A 25,884-nucleotide genomic window follows, 5' to 3' on the forward strand; every position below is an offset into this window, starting at 1 on the left:
TTTCTAAACCAATATGTCACAGGCACTTGAGATGACTTTCTTCTTGTCTCGCAATTAATGCATTTTTTATAAAGCCTGGGCTCCAGTTTCCTTTCATGTTACCAGGAGGATATCCTTTTTCCTCTCAAGCATCAGAAGGATTTTTTTACACCCAAAGTATTAATCTCTAGTGTCCTGTACACAGGATGGCAGGACACACTGGCCAAATGGCCTGGCGAGGTTGTTGGAGCTCAGCTGGAGCCCAAGTGCTAGTGCTGGCAAGAATATTTGCTCTGTCCCAAAGCCGCTTCAGCAGGTGAAACCACAACCTTGCAGCGGTACTTCCTGCTGACTTTGCAGCACACGTGAGACTTAGTACCTTGTAGATCCCCTAATTATATCTTAAAGATGGGCATCCCACTTAAAGTTACAGATAATGGTGTATTAACCTGCGCCCATTTAAAATAAGCCAAGCAAAGCCACATGTTGGGGGATGACTTGCAGCGCAGAGCGAGGTTACATGTTGGTTAACAAAGGATGGATTCGTTCCATCAAGCTGGAAGATCCCCAGTTGTGTGAGTGATGAGTTGCATTTAGACCTGAAGCAAATTTGTGGGCATGAGGAGGGCACCAGCAGTTGCTGTTGACCTGGACAGGCTGGAGGAGTGAGTCCATGTGGACATCATGAGGTTCAACAAGGTCAAGTGCAAGGTCCTGCACCTGGGTCAGGGCAACCCCCGGTATCAACCCAGGCTGGGGATGAAGGGACTGAGAGCAGCCATGCCGAGAAGGACTTGGGAGTGCTGGTGGATGAGAGATTGGCCATGAGCCGGCAATGTGCGCTGGCAGCCCCGAAGCCAATGGTATCCTGGGCTGCATCACAAGGAGCGTGGGCAGCAGGTCAGGGAGGTGATTCTGCCCCTCTGCTCCGCTCTGGTGAGACCCCACCTGCAGTGCTGGTCCAGCTCTGGGGTCCTCAGCACAGGACACACATGGACCTGCTGGAGAGGGGCCAGAGGAGCCCCAGAAATGATCCGAGGCTGGAACAGCTCTGCTGGGAGGACAGGCTGAGAGAGCTGGGGTGTTCAGCCTGGGGAAGAGAAGGCTCCGGGGAGACCTTATTGTGTCCCTTCAATATATATAGAGGGAGCTTATAAGGAAGACCGAGAGAGACTTTTTAGAGGCGCCTGTAGTGACAGGACAAGGGGTGATGTTTTTAAACTGAAAGAGGGTAGATTTAGATTAGATATAAGGAAGAAATTCTTCACCATGAGGGTGCTGAGACACTGGCACAGGCTGCCCAGAGAAGCTGTGGATGCTCCATCCCTGGGAGTGTTCCAGGCCAGGCTGAACGGGGCTCTGAGCAACCTGGTCTAGTGGAAGGTGCCATGGCAGAGGGTTGGACTAGATGGTCTTTAATGGTCCCTTCCACCCCAAACCAGCCTGTGATTCTACAATTCACCTGCTCTTTCAATACCCCTGCAGAGCGGTGCTGAGCTGACTCACACCACATCACACGGTTGCAAGACGGGCACCAGGCTTCAGCAGATCCTCCAGCCACCGAAGTGCAAAAGAAACTCTCACTAGACTTTTTACCAGCAATTTATCCCTGGCACTCCTTATATAAAGCAGAAAGGGTGTGGTGAGACACTCTTTCACTTCACTGGCTCCTTGTAATTGATGGGAGATTATCCAAAACATGTTTTTGCAGGAAATACTTTCTAAGCCTAAACAACATTTGATGAGGGTGTGATAATAAATTGCCAAGCATATACGTCTGCAGCTACTCCAAATTACAAGTATTGGTTTGTCCTTCCTATGTGTTGTTTCCATAGAAGCAGAGCTTAACCTTTTAAATGCAGATTACAAAGGCACCTAATTCAATTAAAATTCGACTTCAAGCATATCAGCACTAAATACTCAAGAGTTATTATGTGATTGGATATAGACGTTGTTGTGATTGGCAGGCAGAACACTTTCTGTCTAAACCAGCTGGAAAAATACTATTGTGGTGGTGACTTTTAGGGTTTTCCATATATTTCCCTATGTTGTTCACTAATTGCTAGGTAATTCCTTTGAAATATGGGAATCCAGCACAGAACACAGGAACGCACATGCAATTAAAGTTATTTATTGTAGGTTTTCTTTTCTGAACTGACAAAGAGGGTTTCCCAGAGATTGATGACACGACACAATGTTATACACCATTTCACAACTAGTCCCTTGTCGCTTTATTAAGAACATAGTAATTTAAAAATATCTAAATATTTACATATTAATAAAACATATATACAGAAGATTGAGACATTTTTACCTAAATATGGAATGATTATTTTTCTTCTCTCTAATAAACCCTATAAAAAGATTTCTGAAGAAAGTCTGAACAGTAGTCACAGTAAGTAAACACGAATGCAATCTTCCAAATTTACAAAATGCTGATTCTGTTGCTGAAGGGTTACGATATGGACACGACGGACTGGTGCCCCCTGCCCCATGCAGGCAACTCCAAGCCATGAAGGAAGGAAAGATTCAAATTTTAAGGTTTGCAGTGCACATTCAATCTATTCCACAGTTTCAGAGAGAACATGGTCATTCCCGAAAGTCCACGGTAGGTGGGTGGGGAAGGGCTGGGACCCTGGTTTCTCAGGTTATTTGTGGGCATTCGGCAATGTCTGAGAAAACAGGCTTTACGATTGTTTAAAAAAAAGAGATTCAATATTTTGAAAACCATCCCACTCTGTAATAGCACTTCTGTGGAGACACTCAAAGGCCAAATAGTTTCCAAAGAAAAAATGATGAACCTAAAATATTCAGAGGGAAACACAACGGTAAGGGCTCCAGCAAGCTCTCCCTCCAGTTGCAGGAAACATGCTCCAAATGCCTGGTGATCGATAGATGTTGCAGGTAAGACCTTCTAGACATTTTCCCCGACATTTTTAAAGTGAATTTAGTGCTGATGAAAGGTGCAGAAGTGAAGGTTTGCATGGAGGGCCACGTACGATTTTAACTCAGCCCTGACCTGAAAGGACCGACCCTTTCAGCACCTAGTGCAATTTCTCGATCGATTCACTCATTTAACTGCTGAGATATCAAGAGTGACAGTCAAAAGGTGACTCTTTCTTTTTTTTTTAATAGGTGAATATTGTCGCCAAGGGCAGTGGTTGAAAAATCACAGTGTGCAGACCCTCTTCCAGCAAATTAATACGTTTTGAGATTGAGGTGGTAGGGCAAGCTAGGGGGGGGAAAACGAAGGGAGAACGACCCCGTCCAGCAACCTGCACTACAAAGATGCTCTAGAGCCATCCCGCTAGGACCACGTAGGAGAAACTATTTGAGGAACAGCTTCTCGCTATAGTTAGGAAACAGGGCACTGCTGGGGGGAATCCTCCTTTATTTCCTGCTAAATCCAGCGAGGAGCTTTTCATCCCAGCTGCGTACGACTGGTCATCGGTCCCACAGCAGCCAGGAAAGGAAAAGTGGGTCTGCAGCAGCAAAGAGCTTCGCTGAGGCAAATTCTCATCGAATCCCCAGGGTTTGTGATGGAGAGAGATGTCACCCCAGTCCCTGGGGACGGGAATTGTCACCCGGCTGTGTGGATTCACCGCTGCGTGGCTTAAGACAAAACACTGCTGGCAAGGATACAATCGTGTGGAAAAATACAATCGTGGAGGAAAAACAAAGGTAAGAGAATGTCTTCAGAGTGGATACTCTGCTAATTAAACAATGCATTTGATATGGAGGGAAATCATCTTTAATTAAGATGAGGAGTGAAGCAATCTGGCGGTTTCGTTATTGGAGGTTACATGGAAAATGAATGAAACAACACAAACTTGAAGGGAAAACGGTACGGACGTCCACGTCTCGTGGTGAGCTGAAGTTCTCGGGCCGATCTTGTGGGAATGTTATTCAAAGGAGAGGATGTTTCTATCCGCTAAAAACACTGATGCGGAATGTGAAATTCACACCGAAAAATCTAGGTTTGCGTCTATCAGATGATCTGTTGTGGTGTCGAAAAGGTTACCTGATGGAAGAAAGAGTTTGAAGAAAGCGGTTAAAAAATCTAAAAATTTAAGAAATCAGTAATTTGCAAGAAAAAAAAATGTTAGAAATTACATATTTGAGTTCTAACTTAAATTTGTGATGGGGCTGAACTGCTGGTGTGTACACAGGCAGCAGCTGCTGAATTCCATTTAGAATAGAGCTCAATCAGCTAAAGAAAAGCAAATTAAATAGGGTTTTTTTGAATACAGAATTTGGCAGAGAGGTTTTTCACACAACATATAGCGCGCCCCACTTGAGATGTAAAGCGCTGCATTAGGCTTCGGCACAAACTGCGCTGCGATGCTCACCCCTTTGAAGTTCTGGTTCTGAAGAAGTGAAAAAAGCACCACATGAATTTTAAACCTAGAGTACTTACTTTGGGATCTTCTTTGGAAAAAAAAAAAAAAACAACAAACTAAACCTAAAAACACCACTCCACAGCAGTCTAAATGCATATGGGAGAGTATATATATAAATATATATATAAAGGTGCACGGTATGATTATATCCCATCTTTTTAAAGCACTTTAAGAATGTGCTTTTTCTAAACAGAACAATGAAAGATGGACAGAAGAATTACAAGGAGAGCACTAAGAACACAGGGCAAATAGGAGACAGACATCAATCAGCCTGAGAGGCAAATACAACCCAATGAAAAGGGAAGACTCATACAATCACGCGCTGAAAGGATAAAGATTTATATTACAATAAAGGATTTATATTTAAGGTTTCGAAAAGGTGGGGTTTTTTTTTTTGAAGTTTCATTTTCTTGATACTGTATTTCAAGAGGAAAGGAGACAACCTGTATAGAATTGAATCGTTGCTGTTTTCTTATCATCGGTTTCTTTACCAAGAGATTGCTCTCATCTTTTCACAAAGCTGCATCACCCCTGGACCTGAGGATTGGGATGTTAAGAGTTTCCACGTCTTTTAGAGATATCAAAATTCTTTCTCATCTTGAAATTAACCCAAGCGTGGAGAAACTATCCGGACCCTCAGCACAGCTGCGGTCCAAAGCACGGGTATAAGGAGGGCTCTCTCATGGTCGGGGGCTGCGTGTATCTTTCAAATACAATTTTCAAGATGAGGGTGTTGCAGCTGGCTTATATTTGTTTCCACATGCAGAACTTAGGGGTTATGCCTTCCTTTATTATTTTTTCTTAACAAAAACCAAAATCCAGATGCTCCATGCAAATTATAGCCCAAAATAAGACGACTCTTTTTGCAACGCCAACTTATATAGAAAAGCTCTAAAAGCTGCCACATCTTCATCCTGATAAAGATCCATCTCACACCTTCCAGGTTCTTGTATCACCAAGAAACTAATCAGCCTTTCCACTCAGGCCACGGTAATTAGCCCGGGAGCTGTCTGGTCTGTCTCAGCTCAGGTCTGGATACAGCCTTTAGCTTTTCCTAGGTGTAAAAGCTGGAACCGTGGAAGACCTGAGCTTTGATTATGTTTGTTAGAGAAAATTTTTCTAGTGTTTTCTTGAGATTTGTCTGTCAACGCACCAAAGTTCCCAGCAAGTTTAACTGCCATAGCTCTTCCAATTTGCTTTAAACACCGTTCAATCAGCAGCTTTCAAAGCGAAGGCTCTCTCAGCATTGAGAGCGATTTTAAAACAGGAACATGATTTCTGCTCGGAAGTGCTAAAATATAATTGGGCAAAGATGTCTTCCTTGGTTTTATGAGGATGTACCAGCTCCATTTTTTTTTACAAGGCTTTTGAGTTCCAAAAGAGGGTTTTGAAAACAAACCACCTCCTGCTCACCCCAAAAGTCCAGGACTTTGCTAATTGTGTTCAAACCTGGCTGTAGGCACCTAAACCAATTAACTGCACTCGGGCCGGTCCTGCTGGCACCAAAAGAGAGACACCCCCAAAAAGAACCCTATATGATCTGACCTTCTCTCTGGAAGCTGCCTTCTTCCCCCAACCATGAAGAGAGCTGAGAACAACCACACTTCTGACGGAGGTGTCTCAAATGAAGTGTCAGCCATAGCCTGTGGTCTGAAAACACGTAGGCTGAGGCAGCTCAGCACTGGAAGTCCATATATACCCGGATCTTGGTCATAATGACACCCAGTGACACAGGCAGGGTTGACCAAGCAGGAAAGGCATTAAAGACATCTGAGTTTCCCTTTGGTTTTGTTTGTTTGTTTGGTTTTTTTCCACCAACACTTACCATTGTTTCAAGTCATTCATTCCGGGTGCTTTTGCATCACAAGTTTGTTAAATTCTTGAAAGCCAAAAGACCAACCATCTTTCATAAACAGCTTCCATATCCCACCTTTTCTCCTCCTGCAGTCCCCTGCAATACCCTCCTCAAGCAATCAAATTTGGGCTGGTTTTATTCTGCCAACACACCAGGTTAACCACTGATCACAGAATCATTTAGGTCAGAAAAGACCTTGAAGATCATTGAGTCCAACCATTAACCCAACATTGCCAAGTCCACCACTGAACCATGTCCCCAAGCACCACATCTACACGTCCTTTAAACCCCTCCAGGGATGGCGATTCCACCACTTCCCTGGGCAGCCTGTTCCAATGCCCAACAACCCCTTCCGTGAACTGAACCTCTCTGGCGCAACTTGAGGCCATGATTTACCTGATATTAGCTGTCATTTGCAACCAAGGCCCATTGCACCAGGCACTGTACAAATGCACAGTCAGAGAGACTCCTCCCCAAAGATTTTTTGAGCTAAACAGAGAAGACGGCTGAATAAATCACATGAAGGCTTGCTTTAAAGAACCTGTCAGTAACACCCCTTTATAAAACCAGCTGTGCTAGGAAAGGGAAAGACCTCTGTAAAAGTTATACTCCACCTCTTTTGCTACACTCCTTGATAGAAATCATCTGTATTTTGGCTTTCTATTATAATTACTGTCATTATACTGTCTGTATATCACTTTAAATCATTTGCTTCCAAGAACAGCATGATATTTCATGGATACGTCCTATAAAGAGGCACTCGCATACATATAATAATGGGGGTGAGTCAAACACTTGGCTTACAGCCTGCAGCATCACCTCCCCCACCAACGCAAATTGCAGCGTGGTTTATTTAGGCATTCTTCCACAGATAGTACGGGGAGGTCTGCGTCGCAAAGGGAAACATTTCAACTCAAAAACTGCCCGCATGGGCGCTCAGAGGTGTACGAGGAAGCAGAATGCAATGGTGAGCTGCTGGGGGGTGGAAACGGAGTTGACTTCTCCACCACAATCATCTCAGCACACCCATTTCCATCGGTGATGTGCGACATGAGTAGTAACTACAGAAACTGCACTCGAAGGAAAGCACAGTGACGTGATAATTCTGCTCCTTCATGTGATTGCCAGAGCAATAAAATGATAAGAGTACATCGCACTAGTAACCTTTATGAGGGTCTTCTTGCAATGGAATTGCTTCCCTCCCTGATAAAAGAAACGAACAGGATGTCCCTTGGAAGGGACCTTTCAAACCAGAGCTTCCTGCATCTATTCTCACCGCCGTCCCCTGCAATATTCAGCGGCTGGCCAAGAAAGCAGCGCGGTAGCTGCTGGTCGGCGTGTGCTCCCAGCCCCCGCTGGGTCCGTGCCAGAACAAGACTGGAGCTGCTTGTCCTCCTGACGCTGCTCCTATTCCTTAGTAACTGCACGTGCTCCGACAGTGGGATTGCAACCGGCAGCGCTCCGCGCCTGGCAGCTGCTGCTCCGGCACACGGCGGCCGCATCTGAAAGCTCCTTCTCCAGCCCTTATGTTATGCGAGAGAGATTCGGAAGCCCTTGCACAAGAGACAGATGCTGCAGTGGTCCCGGTGCTCTTCTGAGCACCCCGCAGCCCTCAGGTACCGTGCCACATGCTCAGCAACCCAGTACCAGCCCTGGCTGTCCTCATCTCCGACTACCCTTTGTTGTTACACTTCAGGAAAATGATAAAAATGCACCATAATCCATGACCCTATGTGTCTGCTCAAGATCTTCCCTCCTTTTAATTTGGCTTTGGGGTTACCAGGCAGCATCTTGGTGAAAATACAGGGAAATGACCGTCTCCCCAGACTCTGGCCCCACTGGATTTTCCGAGGACGGCAGCTCAATTCCTATCATGAGGGCGCCTATTGATGGACTGACTCTTAACGAGGCGCTACTTCAAATTTCAGTCTCAGCCTGTCTTGATTTCAATACCATGTGCAACAGCGTGCAAAAATCTTATTTACCAGCCCACACTGCTGCATGGCTACACTGCTGTTTAGCAACTGGCAGGCTTTTAAGGCAGGGTGGCTGCACTTCCAAGAAAAAGTAAAACACTTAACAAGCACATAAATGTCTTTGCAATCCTTCTGTGAACCCGAGATATTATTGCTAATACCTTGGACAACTGAACAGATGCTAATACAAATTATTTTGTCTGTCCCTGCCAATAACTCCGTAAAGAATTCAAAAAACTGCCAGAAATATCAGGGATGAGCGCAAGTCCCTATCTGGCAAAAGGAGGGTAAAACTTACTGGCCTTATCAGCTTATCTGCTACCATGAACGTTGAGATTTTATGAATATGAAATAGAGGGGGAAATGGTAAGATTCTGATACATTTGTTTTTTTAATACAGGGCATTCAAAACTTAAGATAGCTGGGTCCTGTGTGCAATTACCCGACTGTATATGGCACACCAGGATTATTGAAAACTGCTTCTGTGCCATAAATAAACACACACACTGGAAGCTGATAAAAATTTTAATGCATTTTACCTGTTTGTAGTAGAGAAATGTCCGGCTTCTCATCACAGTCAGTTGCCTCTGCTGATTACAAATATAAACAAGAAATCTCATTACTTTTACTGAATACAGGAAGGCGATTAAAAAGCTACATACTGTAGAGTGATTTTGCATTTTCTATCTACTTTCCCCAGCTGCAATTTGCTATTGCTCTGTTAAAAACTCACTGCTTGGAGGAAAAGGTCATATAATAAAAATGCAAACTTAGAAGAGGGAGTTGGGTATTAAGAAGCAGTTTTTCCAGCAACGGGATAGAGAAACACTTGCTCTTTTTGAGGTTTAGGGATATTTGGATGATAAAGGGAGTTGCGATTATTTGATAAAATCGTGTTAAGAATAATCCCCAGCAGCACTTGGAGGAAGAGCCTCTCAGGCTGATTCTCCACCCTCCGACACCTGCCATCACCTGATGCCTACGGGGAAAGGGTGAATCCCCAAATTTCTGCACCCAAACTTCCCATGAGCAAGCTCATTTTGCGGGGGACACATTTACTGGGGCAAAATGTCCTCAAAGACGCAGGCCGGCATCTGGTGCAATAATAAAAGCACATAAGCACCCAGGTACGCGGGCAACTACAGCGTACGTACGCACACGTGTGCTTTCAACCCGCAGCTTATGCAAGATCATTTGACTTAATTTATCCCATGGTGGAGGAAAGCTAAAAGTCTAATTTATTCATCTCGTATTTGCCACAGGCCAAGGGGATGCATGAAGACGGCTAATTTGGCTCAGCAGATGCGCAGTGACTTGTCAGACTGCAGTACTCTGGAGTGTGCATGTGAGCCCTGATGAAATTATAGGTGTGTAACTAGAAATCGGTGCCTAACCTACACAAGCCCCATTCAAAATCCTATTACTTTTGTCTTTTGGCACTTCAGCATGAGACTTAAGGCCTTTGAAGCACAATGAGATCTTTCAGAGCGCTTAAGCAAACAGGTGTGGTCCGAAAGGACCAGCCCATTACATTGTACATGGTCAGTGTGCTGGATAGACATCTACTCACGTTGATTCATTACACAATATCCATAGGGATCAAATCTGACCAAGGCTGTAGGTGCACTGAGTAACTTAGTTCAGCTCCCAACTGAAACTGAGCTAATTGTCCTGGTCATCTTTAGCACAGCTCTATACACGAGGATATTGAGTTGCTGCCTTTATGAGGAAATCCTAAGTACTAACCCAGCTGCTGATCCGCATTAATTTCCTTCCTCCATCCATGGACCTTTCCTTATCCATCCATGGACCAAGAGGTTGCTCTTCTCCCCCATGCGCTTGGATGTCCGGTTAGTTTTTAGCTGTATGCCCTCTACTCAGTTCTGCAAAATCAACTGAGCTAAAGAAAACAGTAACGAACAAAAAACCCAAGTACTGAGCAGCTTTCCTCGCACAGAACGTTTAAATGGAGAGCCCTGACAAGTACACAGCACAGACCTGCGACTCTGTGCCTTGCACTGACACCTTTTTCCACTTCCTGTGAGAAGGTGGCACGCTGAGCAGATATAAATTAAGTGCTTGGTACAGCTTACTGCAAAAACTTTGAATTTTGGAAGGAACAGGTGGCTCAATAAATGGGAAGAGGTTACCTAGGCTGGTTTGCAACCGGACTGCACTCCCAGCGATGGAAGGACTGGATGCACAAGGAAGGAGACAGCACAGTGAAACAAGCAGCTGAGAAACAGTCAATGGAACATACAGGCTTAAAACACCAGGAGTGACACTCTGAGGCCAACTTCTAGCTATGTTATGAAGGACCGCCTGCCCCAAGGGGCATGGCTACTCGGCATGTGAGAGATGAAGCTGTAACTGGTCTCTTGGGTTGAAGGGACACAAGGTATGAAAAAGGTAGAAGCCAGATATGAGCCCTGGCAACAGGCTGGGAAGTCTTTCCTCTATCTGTACCAGGGATAGTGCCAACCAGGCTGTCCACTCAAGCCACAGGTTTTCTGGAAATCTCAGTAGCGACTCTTGAATCATAGAATCATAGAATAGTCTGGGTTGGAAGAGACCTTCAGAAGTCATCTAGTCCAACCCCCTGCAATGAGCAGGGACATCTTCAACAAGTTACTCTAGAGATGTGTTTACCTTTCTGCCTAAATGCTCTTCTTAGCCCCGGCTAAATCTGAACTCAGGTGAATGCAGAATGAAACAAAAGGCAGGCAGGAAGAACCTCACTTTCAGAAGATAAGAACTTGAGTCTCCAGCTTTGCAGAACCAGCTTTGTTAATAACAAAGTTACCTGGCCATTTTAATCTGGCACAAGACTGATAGATGAGGTCTAGCCCGCCACCAATTGTTCCAGTCCCTTTCCTCATACCAGCACAAATGTTCACACAGTCACCAAGATCAGATCTAGTTAAAAACTGACAACATCACCACATAAATTCTTATGTCAGTGCCAGAAAGGCAGTGGGAGCACAGCGGATGCCTGGAGAGCCTCCTCACTGGTAGTTGCCTGAATTTGTTTTATGAAACTGGATGTGTAACCACAGCTCCAGGTGAATTATGACACAAAGGCACAACAAACACCTCGACCTCCTACCATGGATGTAAACCACCAGGTTCTCACATGGCATTCTAAGCAGGAAAGAAGGTTTGTCTTCGAGAACCGCACCCAGAGACTGCCAGCCAAGCTTTACTTGTCTTGAGCCAGCCTGCAAGACAAGGCAAGCAGGAAAAGATCCTGCTGTGGGAATTTGGAGCCTCTTCTCTGTCCTTTGCTTAGATAGAGCTCAGTAGCTCTTGCAAAACAATCCTGGTAGTCGTTTCTTTAAAGTGTTTCCCCCTTCCTCCCCAAGAAATTGTTTAGCTTCTGATGTACGTGTTTGTCTGCTAAGTGCACACCTGCTGTCCTTGGACAGAAATACGTGTACGCTCAGGGCTGAGAAGACGAATGCAGCAGTTACACATTTTAATATTGCTATCTTTATCTAAGATACTGGCCACAAAAGCACCGTACCGCATGTTGGACTCGCATCCTACATCCTTCCTGGCCCTGTGTGTATTGCTAAGCAAAAAAAAATCAAGCCAATCTTTCGCAACACGTAGATGTTGCATCAACAACACAAACCTGGGAAATCAGAAGGATAAAGTGAAATAGAAAGCAAAAAAGCTCCAGTGAGACAATGGAAGCAGCAGCTTGAACAAGGACATGGAAGAAAAGGTATATTTCCGGAAAAAAGGCTGGCATTTATTCTTCCTTCGTTCCCACTATTTCACACCGCAACAAGGTATGTTAATTTTAAACAACAATTCAAGGATGAAACGTGCCGGCATGTGATTTATCGAAATTAATCCTGCCTGAAAAACCCCAGCATGTTTTCTAACATTGCCATATTTTCCTTTATGGAGCAGGGCAATCAAAAGCTTCCAGGTTAGGCACCAGGTAATCACTTTGAGCAGCTCTTACTCCCTGTACTTCGGGAGTATTATTCATCTGGGACCAGCTTTTTGGTCTATGCCATGGACAGCTGTAATAGAATAATGGCTTGCAGGCTCTTCAAACATAAAAAGCGAGGAAGAACTTGCTAGGAGAGATGCAGTCCATGCCTTACTGCTTATTAATGGATGGAGAGTTCAGTAATCAGAAGGCTCAGATGCGACGTCTGGTGCAGAGGTGACACAAACAGCGTCAGTTCCTTCTGATTTTACCCACTTTAAGATCTTTATGCTAATGTTTGATTGTCTCCCTCTGTGCTGCCATCGGCAAGGCCACCAGCCACCCTCCCATAGTCTCTTTTGCGGGGTGAAAAGACCACGCCGTGGGAAACCCGTCATAAATTACAAGGCAATTTGCATGGTAATTCAGGCCACTTTAAGAGAGGAAACCTAAGCACGTGCCTTTTCCTTTGACTTCTGCCCTTCCAAGGCCACTTTGCATCCTGTCCCAGCAGCCAAGAAGGTTCAGCTGCTCTGCTGGGAGAAGACAGACCTGGCACTATGAAGCTGGGCCCCAGCTGGCATGAAATGGGACCAGTCGTCAAGGCTGAAGAATATCACCATCCTCCTGAATTTTAATTATAACAGCTGTTTGTAACATTAACCTCGCAGTCTCTTCTCCCCTTCGTGACAGTTAACTTGTGAAATTTTGAAAAGACTGAACAAGGCCAATAAAAATTTAATGGCAGTGACAGCTCCATTCTCAGATCTAACAAATAAGAAAAAAAACTACCCAAGTCTCAGATCTCAGGCAATAATCTAAAAGAACTAAGAAAAAGCCAAAGCAAAATAACAACAAAAAAAAAATTCCAGCTATGAAAAATATTGTCACTGATTCAGAACTTAAATGACTTTTTATTTGGCTTAGGATAACAACCTTTCAAAATCTGCACAGGGGAACTATTTTCTAGAAAGCAGAATTTTTAAGTGCTTTTTGATTAGCTTTCCAAGTAGGGAGATTTTCTGTCCCTCTTTCTAGGAGATGAGCCAAACATGGTAAATAAGGTTGAAGCTGGGCAGCATCTATGATCCAGTGATCATGATTTCTTTTAATTCTGAAACACTCAGGAGACTACGCCCTATAGAAAGGGGTACGAAAAGCAGATTCCCCCCACCTGTTTGATGGAATTCTCTGAAATTATTAATATCACTGAAAGCTAGAGCAGGATTTACGTTATCAGACTGAAATAATGTTTCACAGGATAAAGTGGAGAGGGCTGTTTGTGAATGCAGTGTCTTACTGCCTGGTTTGAAATAAAAAACTAATCAGAGGATGTACTAAATGGCTCAGGGGAAGGTAAGCAGGATGAAAAGCCTTCCCCTCCTTTCTCAAATACTTCTGCTGTTAACATTTAGTCCAACTCAGTGGTGACTAAAAAGTTGTCTTTTGGCTTCTGTAAAATAAATGGATTGTCTTAAGCTTTTTCTGTATAAAGCCTCTACATTACAACAAACCAGAAACCGATGTAGATAAATCGGTGCAATCAGGCAGCAGGGAGACACATTGGCTCAGAGACTTTTGGGTGAATTTAGCCTAATGCAGGCTCAGATTTGCTCTTTGGGCACCTTAGTCTGTACCCACAGAGTTAGCCAGCGTGTTTCAGTGAGCATGTGGAGACAGAACAAAGAGAGAATGACCTGGGACATCAAGGACACTCACTTGGAAGGGCTCAGCCTCTGCTCCACCAGCCACACATGGACTGGCAGAGCTGAAGAGCTCAGTCGGAAGAGTGAGTCCCATGTCTCAGTGGCTGCAATTCCCATAGTTTTCAGATTCTTAAAAGTTAAGTTTTGCAACACGGAGTCCTGGGACACCTTCTGCCCACAGCACATCAAACCTCCCTCCCCTCCTGTTTTGGTCTCTGTAAGTTATGCACAGCTGTAAGAGTTTTGGTATCACTTCACAATGCATAGTTAAAATGTGCACAGTTCCCATATAACCAGTTTTATATCAGGGTAAAGCTGCTGAGGGCTTTGAGACTATGCCAGCAAGCATCACGACATCCTTCCCTCAGTCCCATGGACCTCCCCAGGCACCTGCCCACAGCCATCACTGGAAACAAAATATGGGACTAGATGGATCTGTTGCCTGATCAGCTCCGTGTCCCTGATATCAGCAGCTCACAGTTGTAACACACAAGTACTAACAAATCTTGTTTCAACAAGATGAAGATGTTACTGCAAACAGCTGTCTGCTCCTGCTTCTCTGGAGCTATCGACTGGTTTGCTGTTACAAAAGCTGAGGAAACTTCTCATTTGCTTCAGTGCGAGGTCAGGTTGGGTTGGGTTAAGCCACCAGTGAAGATGGTAGGGGATGGTACGGTGCAGATGGTCACGGTGGCGTGTTCAATCACAAAGAGCATGTCTGCCTGTGCTCTCACATCAGAGGGAAACCTGTGCACTTTGGGGAACGGCCAGGAAACTAAACAACACCAAATAGAGCTTCCCTACCAATCCAGGTACTGTGTACTTTTTTTCAGCAAATAAATCCGAGGGGCTGGTAGGTACATTGCTGCTCACTACTCATCCACGTACTGGTTAACAAGTTACTTTCCTTCTTATTCAGTCACACTACGCTCAGCTTCACTTATTTTTCTTTATGGTCTTGCTAGCTTAGACTCAATATCCTCTGCTTAGACTCTCCCATCCTGAGAAAGGACCAGAGACGGAGATGGCCCCATTTGAAAGGCAAAAGCTGCATGTCATTGTCATTTTAATTAATATCCTGCAGAGGCACGAAGAAAAGCAAATAAGAAAGGATGAAAGAAAATAAAAATCAAAACAAAATCAGGTCAATCCTCTTTCCTGAGAGATCTTCTGCAGACAGCCCAAGGACCCTCTGCTCCCTGCATCCCACACTGCACTCTTCACCTTATGGAAGCCTGGCACCCCAATTCCACCTTCCTGTCCTGGCGGGGACAGGCAGCCTGGGAAGGGGCAGAAAACAGTCCTGTTGTACAACACCAGTAATCTGACATTGTCTTTAACAAGATTATCTTGTATCCCTCCCTCATCCCTCCCCCTACACGCACAAGAAACCCTTTTAAAGGCTGGTGCTGCTTTGTTGCTTTACTTAGGGAAGCTTACGTTACTGAATAATCTGCACTTTTTTCCTCCCCTCTGTGTTATTTCTGTCTCTGGGTGCTCCTCAAAATTCCCTCAGTCTTATGCTTTTCTCTCCTGGCATTAATAATGTCGCGGAGAACCATTTCACATGCCAGTCTAAGTGTGTGTTTCAGAGACACAGCTTTGGACAGAAGATGTCTCTCAGAGACAGGGAGCTGGAGAGGACTTTTCCTGTGGTCTCGCTCACCCCTCAGTAGCAACAGGGACCACCGAGCTATCGGGTTTCCCATCCTGCCAACCCACCGATGCAAACAGGCACTTAATTGTGGTGAAGGGCAGAGGGAAGAGGGGAAAAGGCAGGCAGGTAAGTATGGTAACAGCGAAGGACTGTATTTAAGGACGTTGGCACAAGTGATGTGCCTCAGACAACGATGTCAGATGCTCCAAGGGAGCAATGGGTAAGAAATACGGCCATGAAAGAGCCTTAAGAAAACAACAGGATGAAGGAGAGTAAGTGAATCCTTGTATGAAGAAAGCCCCATGTAGGATAGGGAACACAAAGATGGGAAGGAGACTAGTTAAGGTTTATAAAGTAATTACACATCTCTTAATCAGTGATATTGCCTCCTGATGAATTCTACCGGGGATTTTGAGACTGCACGTTGCTGTTTGTCGCTGGAGCTGAGCGCTCACCATCCGCACGCTGCCAGGGTGAAAGCTCAACACTGAGCCTTCAGCTGGTCCCAACCCCAAGTGTGTACGTTATCCCTGACCAAGTTGAGCAGCTTTTCTGCAAAATCTGACCTACCTTACCTGTCACCCACCGCTGGCAAGCTCCCTCCCATGTACTGCAGGACCCTGCTGGCACAACCAGGGTGGGCGTTGTTTTTACTTTTAGCTACAATGATGCTGATTCTTTCACAAGGAATGTGAGAAAACTCATCTATCCTTCCAGATGCATAGAGTTTAGAGGGAAAGGTCATTTGGGTTACGTGTTAACAGTAAAGTGAGCAGCTTGTCAGAACAAATAATACAAAATTAAAAATCTTCTACCTGCAACCCTGGCCAGATCAGCTAGTTTAGGACATAGATTTCATCAAATATTGGGAAGAAGAGTTTGCGTGGTGATGGAAAGAGGTTAGAGACAACATTTGAGAAAGACTCAAAGTTAACTGGACTGCAAGGACAGCTCCTAAACTTGCTACCATACCAAACATAACGAAACAGCACACAGAAACCTGCTTAAATCTGAAATGGCTAATTTTCAAAGAGTAAACATATACAACTCTATAATCAACAAGAAAAACACTTCTATGGATGTGAAGGCTCTAAGCTTTTAATCTTACACTTACATGTTGTTCTTCGTATTTTTATACATACCTGAGCCTCTTTTTAACCGTCTTCTTGCCAGTTTAATTTGATCCTGAAGAATCTGGACCCAGTCCCTAGGACCGGGAAGTTTATCCACATGGTTAGCAGTGCAGTATTTTTCTGTAAAGACTGAAATAAAAAGATACCATCTTTTTGAAATGTGCCACCAGAACTGAGAAAAGGAGGCTGGAAAGGATTGTAAAGAAAATGTATGAAATTATCCACTTCTCATAAAGCATTTAAATGGCCAACTTGAGGATTGCAAGACTAGGGTCCAACTCAGTGTTTCACAAGTTAGTAATTCAGATGTCACTTGTGTGAATAAATACCATGGCCATATTAATACCATAGTTACTACTTATAAAAGCCTAGCCTAGAGAAACGGTCTACACCTGACGTCTTACGTTCATGAATGCCACACAAAAACACCACAGAAAGATAATAGTGTACTTTGAACTGAGTCTCCAGATGTGGCAGGCACTTATAGATGGTGCCGTCCATGTGCTACAAGTTGAGAGCTGAAGATCTGGTCATTTGGTGGCCTCTTGGTCAGGTTTCTAGGACTGCAGGCAAACTGATTAAAGACTGAAGTCCTACCACTGCGGAAATCTCTACAGTTCTCCTACTGCCAAACCAGATGCAATAAAATTTTTATAAAGCTACCAAATAGAGCCATTATTGAGAAAAAATAGGTATCCCATAGGTCCAATTTTATGTTTTGTAAAAATGGTACACAGAGGGTCAACAGTATCTTTAATTCCATATTTACAGCAAACCTAGCAACGTTATACCAAAAATACAAAATCATAAATGGAATGAAACTGATGCAATTGATTTTCATCATGCAACTGAGAGGTGCACAAAAGATAAGTGAGCAGAAATAGAAAAAACATTATTACTGTTAGTATTGCTGTGGTAGTCTTGGTCAGAGGTCTTAAAGCCCCGTGTCCAATTATAACCAGCAAAGAAAGAAAACTGGTCCCAGCTCAAGGAATTTGTGATCCTTGAGAATAAATGTCACACACATGGGATGGGGAAGCAGGCAACAAAAAATGACAGTTTCAGTATATTTACACACACTCTTTTGAAAACAGTGCTAGCTGTTCAGTATAAAGGGACCAAAAGTAATCACAGCTTCCAAACTTTTCCCACATTAACAGCTTCACAAAACCATCACATGAAAGGCAATAGCAATATTTTCCTCTGTAGTCTGATTAGCAAGGATGTCAGACCAATTCTAAGGGCTTTGCAGAGAAGTCAATGCAGCCCCATCGCCAGGGTCCAATCTGCAACAATTATGGGCTCTCCGAAGGTAAAAATAATCTCTCCCTTCTGAATCCTTATGGTACCTGACACAACAGGAGCTGATCAATGACTCAGGACTCCTGCTTATTTCAAACATGCAACTGCAGACCCTGCTTGTCACCAGGGCCTGGGGCGAAGTGTGACACCGGGCTGTACCCAGGCCACCCACCACAGGTACCCACGGTAGAATTATGACTACTCACTTTTCTTCTCTAACTTGCTGCTTCTTCTCCCAAATGAAAGTTAAAATAGCTTTGATTGTTCAATACGTGGTTATGGAAACACCAACATCGGCAAAAAGGAATGGGAATGCAATGGGAAGGGAGGAGGAGAAGTAGGACCTCCCCTTTCTCGTCTACTTGAGCACTACGGTGCTAATAACCTCCTGTATCATCCAATCATAGACTGGTTTGGGTTGGAAGGTATCTATAAAGAATATCTAGTCCAATTGCTCTGCCACGGGCAGGGACATCTTGCACTGGACCACGTTGCTCAGAGCCCTGTCCAACCTGACTTTGAACACTTCCAAAGATGGAGCATCCACAGCTTCTCTGGGCAGCCTGTGCCAGTGTCTCACTACATTCACTGTACCAAAAAAAGTCTTCTGTATGTCCAAAACTGTCACCTCTTGTCCTGTCACTACAGATTCTGGTAAAAAGTTTCTCCCCATCTTCCTTATAAGGCTCCCTCTCTATATATATCGAAAGGCCACAATAAGGTCTCCCCGGAGCCTTCTCTTCTCCAGGCTGAACACCCCAGCTCTCTCAGCCTGTCCTCCCAGCAGAGCTGTTCCAGCCTCGGATCATTTCTGGGGCTCCTCTGGCCCCTCTCCAGCAGGTCCATGTGTGTCCTGTGCTGAGGACCCCAGAGCTGGACCAGCACTGCAGGTGGGGTCTCACCAGAGCGGAGCAGAGGGGCAGAATCACCTCCCTGACCTGCTGCCCGCGCTCCTTGTGATGCAGCCCAGGATACCATTGGCTTCGGGGCTGCCAGCGCACATTGCCGGCTCATGGCCGATCTCTCATCCACCAGCACCCCCAAGCCCTTCTCGGCAGGGCTGCTCTCAGTCCCTTCATCCCCAGCCTGGGTTGATACCGGGGGTTGCCCTGACCCAGGTGCAGGACCTTGCGCTTGGCCTTGTTGAACCTCATGATATTCACATGGACTCACTCCTCCAGCCTGTCCAGGTCTCTCTGGATGGCATCCTGTCCCTCTAGAGAATCAACTGCACCACCCATCTTGGTGTCATCTGCAAACTTGCTGAGAGTGCACTCAATCCCACTGTCTATATCATTGATAAAGATATTAAATAGGATCAGTCGCTGTATGGACCCCTGAGGGTCCATACATCTGAACACAGCTCATTTACTTCTGCAGGGAAGGACTTAACTGGCTGGATTTCTAGTTGATGACATAAAGGAAAAATACCCACTTCTCATCTCTTTTTTTCTTTTTTTCTTTTTATCTTCCAGTTCTCAGTAAAAGATTGATGCAACTCATAAGGGAAACTGATTGTGAAGGAGAAACACTGCAACTGATTCAACAAGTGCCACTGAATACCCGAAGTCAAAAGAGATAATCTCTCCCTGGGTAATCATCCTGTTGCATAAGCGTAAATTATTAATACTTATAAGGAGAGCAGTTAAAATGTTTCCAGACAGGAAGAGCGAATAGTCTCTCCTTTAAGTTCTCTGCTTATTTTTGTCATGAATGCAGCCTTTTCTCCACTTTTGTATCTCTGTCATGGAAAAGGACTAAAAGTGCCACTAAAGGATATCTGGGCATGTCATAGAGCAAAGTCCTAATGACAATAATGCAAACAACATGATGTTGTTCTTGCGGAGATTTCATATTGGCTCAGTTATTTCTTGGAATAAATGAAACCCCAGTGTCTGACAGCCCAACTCTTTGGAGGGAATAAGGGTGCTCTTGGAGCCAGGCTGAGTAAAGATCCACAGGACGTGGATCATCACAGATGAAATTTATCTGTTGGAACTACAACTCCCTCCTTTTTTCCCCCTCCAGGCTCAAGGGAAGAGGTTAAACCAAGCTTTAGAATTTGCTCTGGTATCATGAGCTCAGCTACTGAGAAACACTGCTCTCTGCGGTGGGTAACAACTGCTATTTTAATAGTCCTGCTGCATCCACTGAAAAACATTTCTTTTATCACAGGCCTGCTCAAATTAGAGTTGTTGTTTTGTTTTGCTTTAAAAAAAGGTAATTTTGAACCCCTTTCTCTTCCATTTAACTTATTTATTAAAGCTTTTAAGGAAGATGAGATACAGATAGAGTGAATTCAACTTTGTATTTTTCCAGATTACTGAGCTCAAGAAAAGAAGGTATAAAAAAGTGTTTATGATTGAAACCTAATTATAACTGTAACTGTAACAGAGTCTGCCAGAAACTCTGTAAGATATTAGGAGTATGACATAGCCACAACATACACTTTATCACAGAACTGCACAGGTCGAAAGGGTTCTCTCGAGATCTCCATGTCCAGCCTGCTACTCAAAACACAGCCAACTAAATCAGGATGCTCTGGACTATGACCAGTCAAGTTTTGAATATTTCCAAGGCTGGAAATCCTGCAGCCCCCATGAACCCTTATTCTGCTGTTCAACCACCTTTACATTGAAAAAGTTTTTCCTTATATCATGTTGAAATTTCCCATGTGTCCAATGCTTCTTGTACCTTTGAGAAGAGTCTGACTCCATGTTCTCTACACCTTCCCATTAGGTAGTTGTGGACAGCAAGAAGGTTCCACCTGTATCTTCTTATCTCCAGTGCTCTCTGCCTCTCCTCACACGTCACTTCACATCCACTTACCTGCTTCAGTACCATAAGTCTTGGTGGTTCTCAACTGGACTCACTCTGGTCTGTTAATGTCTTTCTTGCATAAGGAGAGGGGGACCAAAAGTGGACACAGAGGTGGTTGCAAAAGGTTCCTCTGCCTCCTTTTGCTGCCAGTGGACTTCTAGAAGCTCTTCTCACTGCCTTATGTCTCCTAGGTTAGCAATATGTACCTCAGGATGAGTCAGAGCCTCTAAAATAAGCTCTACTTTGCAACACAGCCTGTCTTTTGATAACTTGGGTGTTTTCCCTGCTATTTCAGATTTCAAAATAACAGAATCCAGTTCAGAATCTCTGGCTGAATACTAGCTCTTTAGATGTTGCGATCACAGAGTTTGAAGCTACATGTGTTCTTCTGGAAGCCGGAAAGCAGTGATCGCTAAGAAAAACCATCCAGCACAGGATCCTCACACCAGCTAAGAAATTTGCTCCCACAAGAAAAGGACCATCACAGTTCTGATGAGCATCTCAGTCCCAGTATTATCATTCTCCAATCTATCCAATCCAGCCACCAACTACTAAACTATTTACAGAGCTGACACAGATGCAGTGCAAGCCTCAGGATTTTGATGGAAGAAAATTAGTTATGTTGTCATTATGTTTTCGAGATTTCTTTGCATCTCTGATATCCAGAAAAAAAATATAATTACCTTATACAAACACAGAGATTCTAACCATAGAGCTTGACTTCAGGAACCAGGATCATTGGCTTAAAATTAACACAAGCTGTCCCTGTGGAAGCTATTTTTAACAAGTGAATGAAAAGGAATAAAAATAACGACTGCGTATTTTAATAGACCTAACACACGTCAGAAATTCTAATCCCCTTACACTATCCTTATCTGAGAAGATGTTCTAATTACACATATGAAAGAAGGCAAAAAACCATACCTTTTATTGCACCCACAATATTTTGGTCTAGTCCTTTCCGGTTGTCGTTGAGCCCTCTTTTCCTTTTGCCATTTGGTAAAGAGTTAGCCAAAGTCTTGTCATCAAAAAAAGCACAGACCAGCTTCCTAAAGAGCAGACTTCCTGAGCGAGTGTAGTTTGATAATATAGAGTCCAGCTGAGATTTTGGCATGAAGACGTCAAAGCCTTCTGCAAGTTGCACTTCTGGCTACCAAAAGAATACAAACGTTTTAATTAAAAGAGCATTCAAATATGTTATTTTGCTTCAGTCATCCATCTGGTGAGACTTGAAAATCACTTAATCAAACCATGAAACCTTTTCCCAGCTATTCAGTACCACAGCAGCCCAGTTCATTGAAATCAGACCCCATTAGTGAATAAGCACCTTAAAAGGCAAATTGAATAATCACACTCATGTCTCGCCACCGTAATAGTTAACAATTCCTGACATTATTTCTACGTGGACAGCTAACACAAAGAGATACGTTTCAATATTGGATAATAATGACAAACCAGAGGATCATCCCAGAGCAATACTCCCATGTGAAACTTTTTGGACATTTATCTAATCATTTTATCAACTTGTCTCACTGCCAAATGATGTGAACGGGCTTGCTGTGGGGCAGGCAGGCATCTCCAAGAAGGACAATTATGGGTTATCAGCCCATTCCACGTTGTTTCCCAAGACAGCTCATATGGCTGGAAGTAGATGATGAGTTCGAGGTTGCCCTTGAAGCCAGCACTTGCTAATCCGCCACTTTTCCCTCCTTTTTATATCCCCAAATACATCCTTAGAATAGGATGATGTTAGACAGACAGCTTATTTCAACGTAAAAATCCCCAGTGGTAAATCACAGGGATTTACGTGACTGCTAGAAAGTAGAGATGGAGAGGAAGAGAAGGAAACAAAATCATCCTGTATTTCACAAGAGTCTCATCTCACGTGCACCATGGGCCAAAGCAGAGAAAGGTCTTAAAGGAAATCCCCTTACTAAGAGTCTTTTTGCTGCCCCTGTCTGTACATATCAGAAATTACATGAACAATATTTACAGTATTTTTTCCTATGACCACAATACTTATGCAAGATGTCTGTATGGAATAATTTTATATCTAGAACAAAAATACATCGTGAACAAACTAAAGTTTTAACGATATTATCTGGAAGTTGGCAAAGGGGGTGGAAAATCAATGGTCACAACGTGAGAAAATAAGCTAATGTCACAGCCTTGCTCCTAAGAACTTGCTCCTTTTTTTTTTTCCCTGTATGAAAATATATCCACCAGTGCTGGTGTATTTTCAAAGATGTTTACAGAGCAAGGGCAAACGCTATCTCCCATCAAATCACCTGCAAACGTCTTGAGTCTAGACAGAAGAAAAGGCTGCCAACCTCAGAAGGATTTGGCTGTGTAACTCTTTTCCCATGGCTTTTTAAAAATCAGTATCAAGAGAGTTACAGCAAGCAGAGTATTTTCCAAGCATACACTATCATTGGATATGCATGTGTATTGTGAGATAAAACTGAAGATTACAATGCTTTGGGAAGTGAGGATGAAGAATCTTTAAATATGCAGACAGTAATAAAAATCTAAAAAGCATATAAGTTTCTCAGCTTGTTCTGGATGAAAAATTGTTTTTTACCTTGAGAACTTTCAAAATGCTGGATCCAGCAAAACAGTCAGAGTTATTCTATTTGACATTTGACAATCTTCTGATGTAGGTGGATTTTTAACATGTTACTTCTAAACTTTCTGATGACAGAAAAGATTTTCAAGAGTAAATAAAAGTGGGCCAAGTTTACAACTTGGGAAAAAGTCTACTTTGTGTTAATCAAAAACCAGAATGTAGTTGTCATGGTGATGAAGGTATCCTGTCCTATTCTGTTCCTTGGGTATTACGATAGCAATCTAAGATGACCTCGATGATACAAGATGCTTAGGGCAGAGAAAACATCTTCACTAATACAGCTGTGAAATACATTTGAAACCTCACCAGTGCACCAGCGTGGAGGAGTCCATATTGTTTAAGTTTTGACCATTTTATTCTTAATATGGGAATCAATTCGTATGTCAGTGAAATAATTTGAAGGCAAAACGCTGATTTATTCTCGCTTTCCTTCAGTAGCAAACTATTCCATCAAAGACAAGCAGCACCTAACTGAACTTTATGATCACTTTGAATGTGATTTCTCAAAAGGAAATGCATTTGTCAGTAGATAATGATCATGGTATAAGGAACCGGTGGGTAAACTATTCATGTATAATAAAATAAATAAGACCTGAATGCCAAAGGATTTTTGCTGTGCTAAACTTAACAGGCAGCAAATTAGATTTAATCCTAGACATTTTAGTAGGTTGTACTACGTAGATTAGAAATGATTAGGTTATAAACAAAATGTTATAACAGTAAAACAGACACAAGGAAGTTTGACTAAGAATAACAAATAATTACGTTTTAAAAGCAGGTTCTCTGATTCATGGGCCAGATTAAGAGTTAGTCTCAAAGACTTTTTCCATCTCCATAAGAAGCAGTATTTCATCTCAGCGAATCTGAACTAATTGCACTGGTTTTGGCAGCCCCAATTTTATGCATATTAAACTGAGATTTTTCTTAAAGTTTAATAAATGTTGGCAAAACAACAGCAGTGACAGTCCTGGCGTACGACACAGCACACACTACAGACAACCCAGGCAGTATTCTCAAGGGAACATTCATTTATGGTTCTGCGTAAAATGTCTTTCAGTTTTTTCAGGCACTCAGACACATTGGTCATAAGCACAGTAGAAATGCTTATGAATAAATAGAAGATAATACCGCCATTCATTCTGAAAGAAGTGACTTTCTTTAGCCTTCTCAAAATGTTTTAGGTCACATTTTATTCCCTGTTAAATATATTTTCAGAACTCAACCGTTTTCTTTCCAAAGACAAAAGAAAATCCATTTGTTTGTCTCGGGATTCCGGCTCTGTAAGTTTAGTCAAACAACTACTGTGGTAAGCAGGAGCCAAAGCACGGGAGGGCAGATGAGGACCTGATTTATGAGCCACATGCTTTCTCTTTTTTCTTTTTTTTTTCTCTTTTTTTTAGGTCAAATTGGTACGTACAAAGAATCATGTCCGGCAATGGGACACATTCATAAAGCCAAATTAAATTCCGTTGCAAGCAAAGAACTGTTTTCAAAACCGTGTTTCAAGCTGAAAAGCGTGCCACAAGCAAAGAAAAATTACAAGCACAAATTGCTTATTGGAGATAAATTACCAGGCCCTCCCTAAACCATTCCCTCAAACATTATTAAGAACAATACTACAAAAGGAAAAAAAAAATCAAACTAGTTACTCTGTACAGACTCTGTGGCATGAGACTGCAATCTAATTAGTGGTGTGGCTTGCATCTATATAACTGAATTATCATGACTGTTCTTTTTTATTACTAGTTCCCACATCTAGAAAGGTAGAACATTATCTGCTGCATTGTTTTCATTTACGCTTATTGATACTGAATTTAATTATGTTTTTTCTAGCTCATAGTACTTAGGAAATTGGAAATTGCCTGCTCAAAATTAAAAATATATTAGAGAAATTAATGATCAGCTTACTCATCAGTGAACTGGTTCAGATGACATCTATTTGGTCATTAAACAAAGCCAATGAAGCACCAGACACCTGAAACTTCTATCAATGCGTACATTTTACATGACTGAGGTATGAACTTTCTAGAGGTGAGGAGTCCCCTGAAGCCAGTGGGACCAGCCAGGCATGAAGCGCAGCACATAAATCCATCTTGGCTGGACAAGGGCACACGCGGGGACTCCGCGCGCTCATCAGCAAGTGACAGGGTTGGGAAGGGTTTTACATGCGGCGCTTTTCACGGCTCCTGATCTCGCAGTGGCTCGTGGCGAGAGGAGAGATGAAGAACAAGTTCCCGCTGCGAGCTCAAACAGGCAGCCTTGAACTCAAAGGAGAACTACACGCTCAAGAAAGTGAAAAAAAAAACCCCAAAGCTTTGTCATCAGCATTCACCACATCCAACCCTACTGTCTCCATTAAACTCTACTCAAGATTTGCTTGTCTGTTCTCACAAGAAGAGGGAACAGACGTCAACTCAAGGACTGATTCTCCTGAACTAACTAGTGCTTTAAAATCCAGTGATCCTGCATATTAAAATATTAACTTAC

At 43.2% G+C, this 25,884-nt stretch overlaps 1 protein-coding gene across 4 annotated transcripts in view; it reads right to left on the reverse strand.

Annotated features, from left to right (window-relative positions):
- Window positions 1–2,155: 2,155 nt before the first annotated feature.
- The window catches only part of BEND7 (BEN domain containing 7), a 47,724-nt gene continuing 23,995 nt past the window's right edge, over window positions 2,156–25,884 (reverse strand). For 3 of the 4 annotated variants that reach the window (XM_065626663.1, XM_065626662.1, XM_065626660.1), the window contains 4 exons: window positions 21,696–21,921; window positions 16,659–16,778; window positions 8,750–8,800; window positions 2,156–4,000 (listed from right to left, as the gene is read on the reverse strand). In XM_065626663.1, coding sequence (XP_065482735.1) covers window positions 3,939–4,000; window positions 8,750–8,800; window positions 16,659–16,778; window positions 21,696–21,921 — 459 coding nt within the window. In that variant the 3' untranslated portion in view covers window positions 2,156–3,938. The remainder of the gene's footprint in view (window positions 4,001–8,749; window positions 8,801–16,658; window positions 16,779–21,695; window positions 21,922–25,884) is intronic. The other variant, XM_065626661.1, reaches the window with a different exon arrangement.

This window comes from Caloenas nicobarica, chromosome 1 (genome assembly GCF_036013445.1).
Source record: "Caloenas nicobarica isolate bCalNic1 chromosome 1, bCalNic1.hap1, whole genome shotgun sequence".
Taxonomy (NCBI): domain Eukaryota; kingdom Metazoa; phylum Chordata; class Aves; order Columbiformes; family Columbidae; genus Caloenas; species Caloenas nicobarica.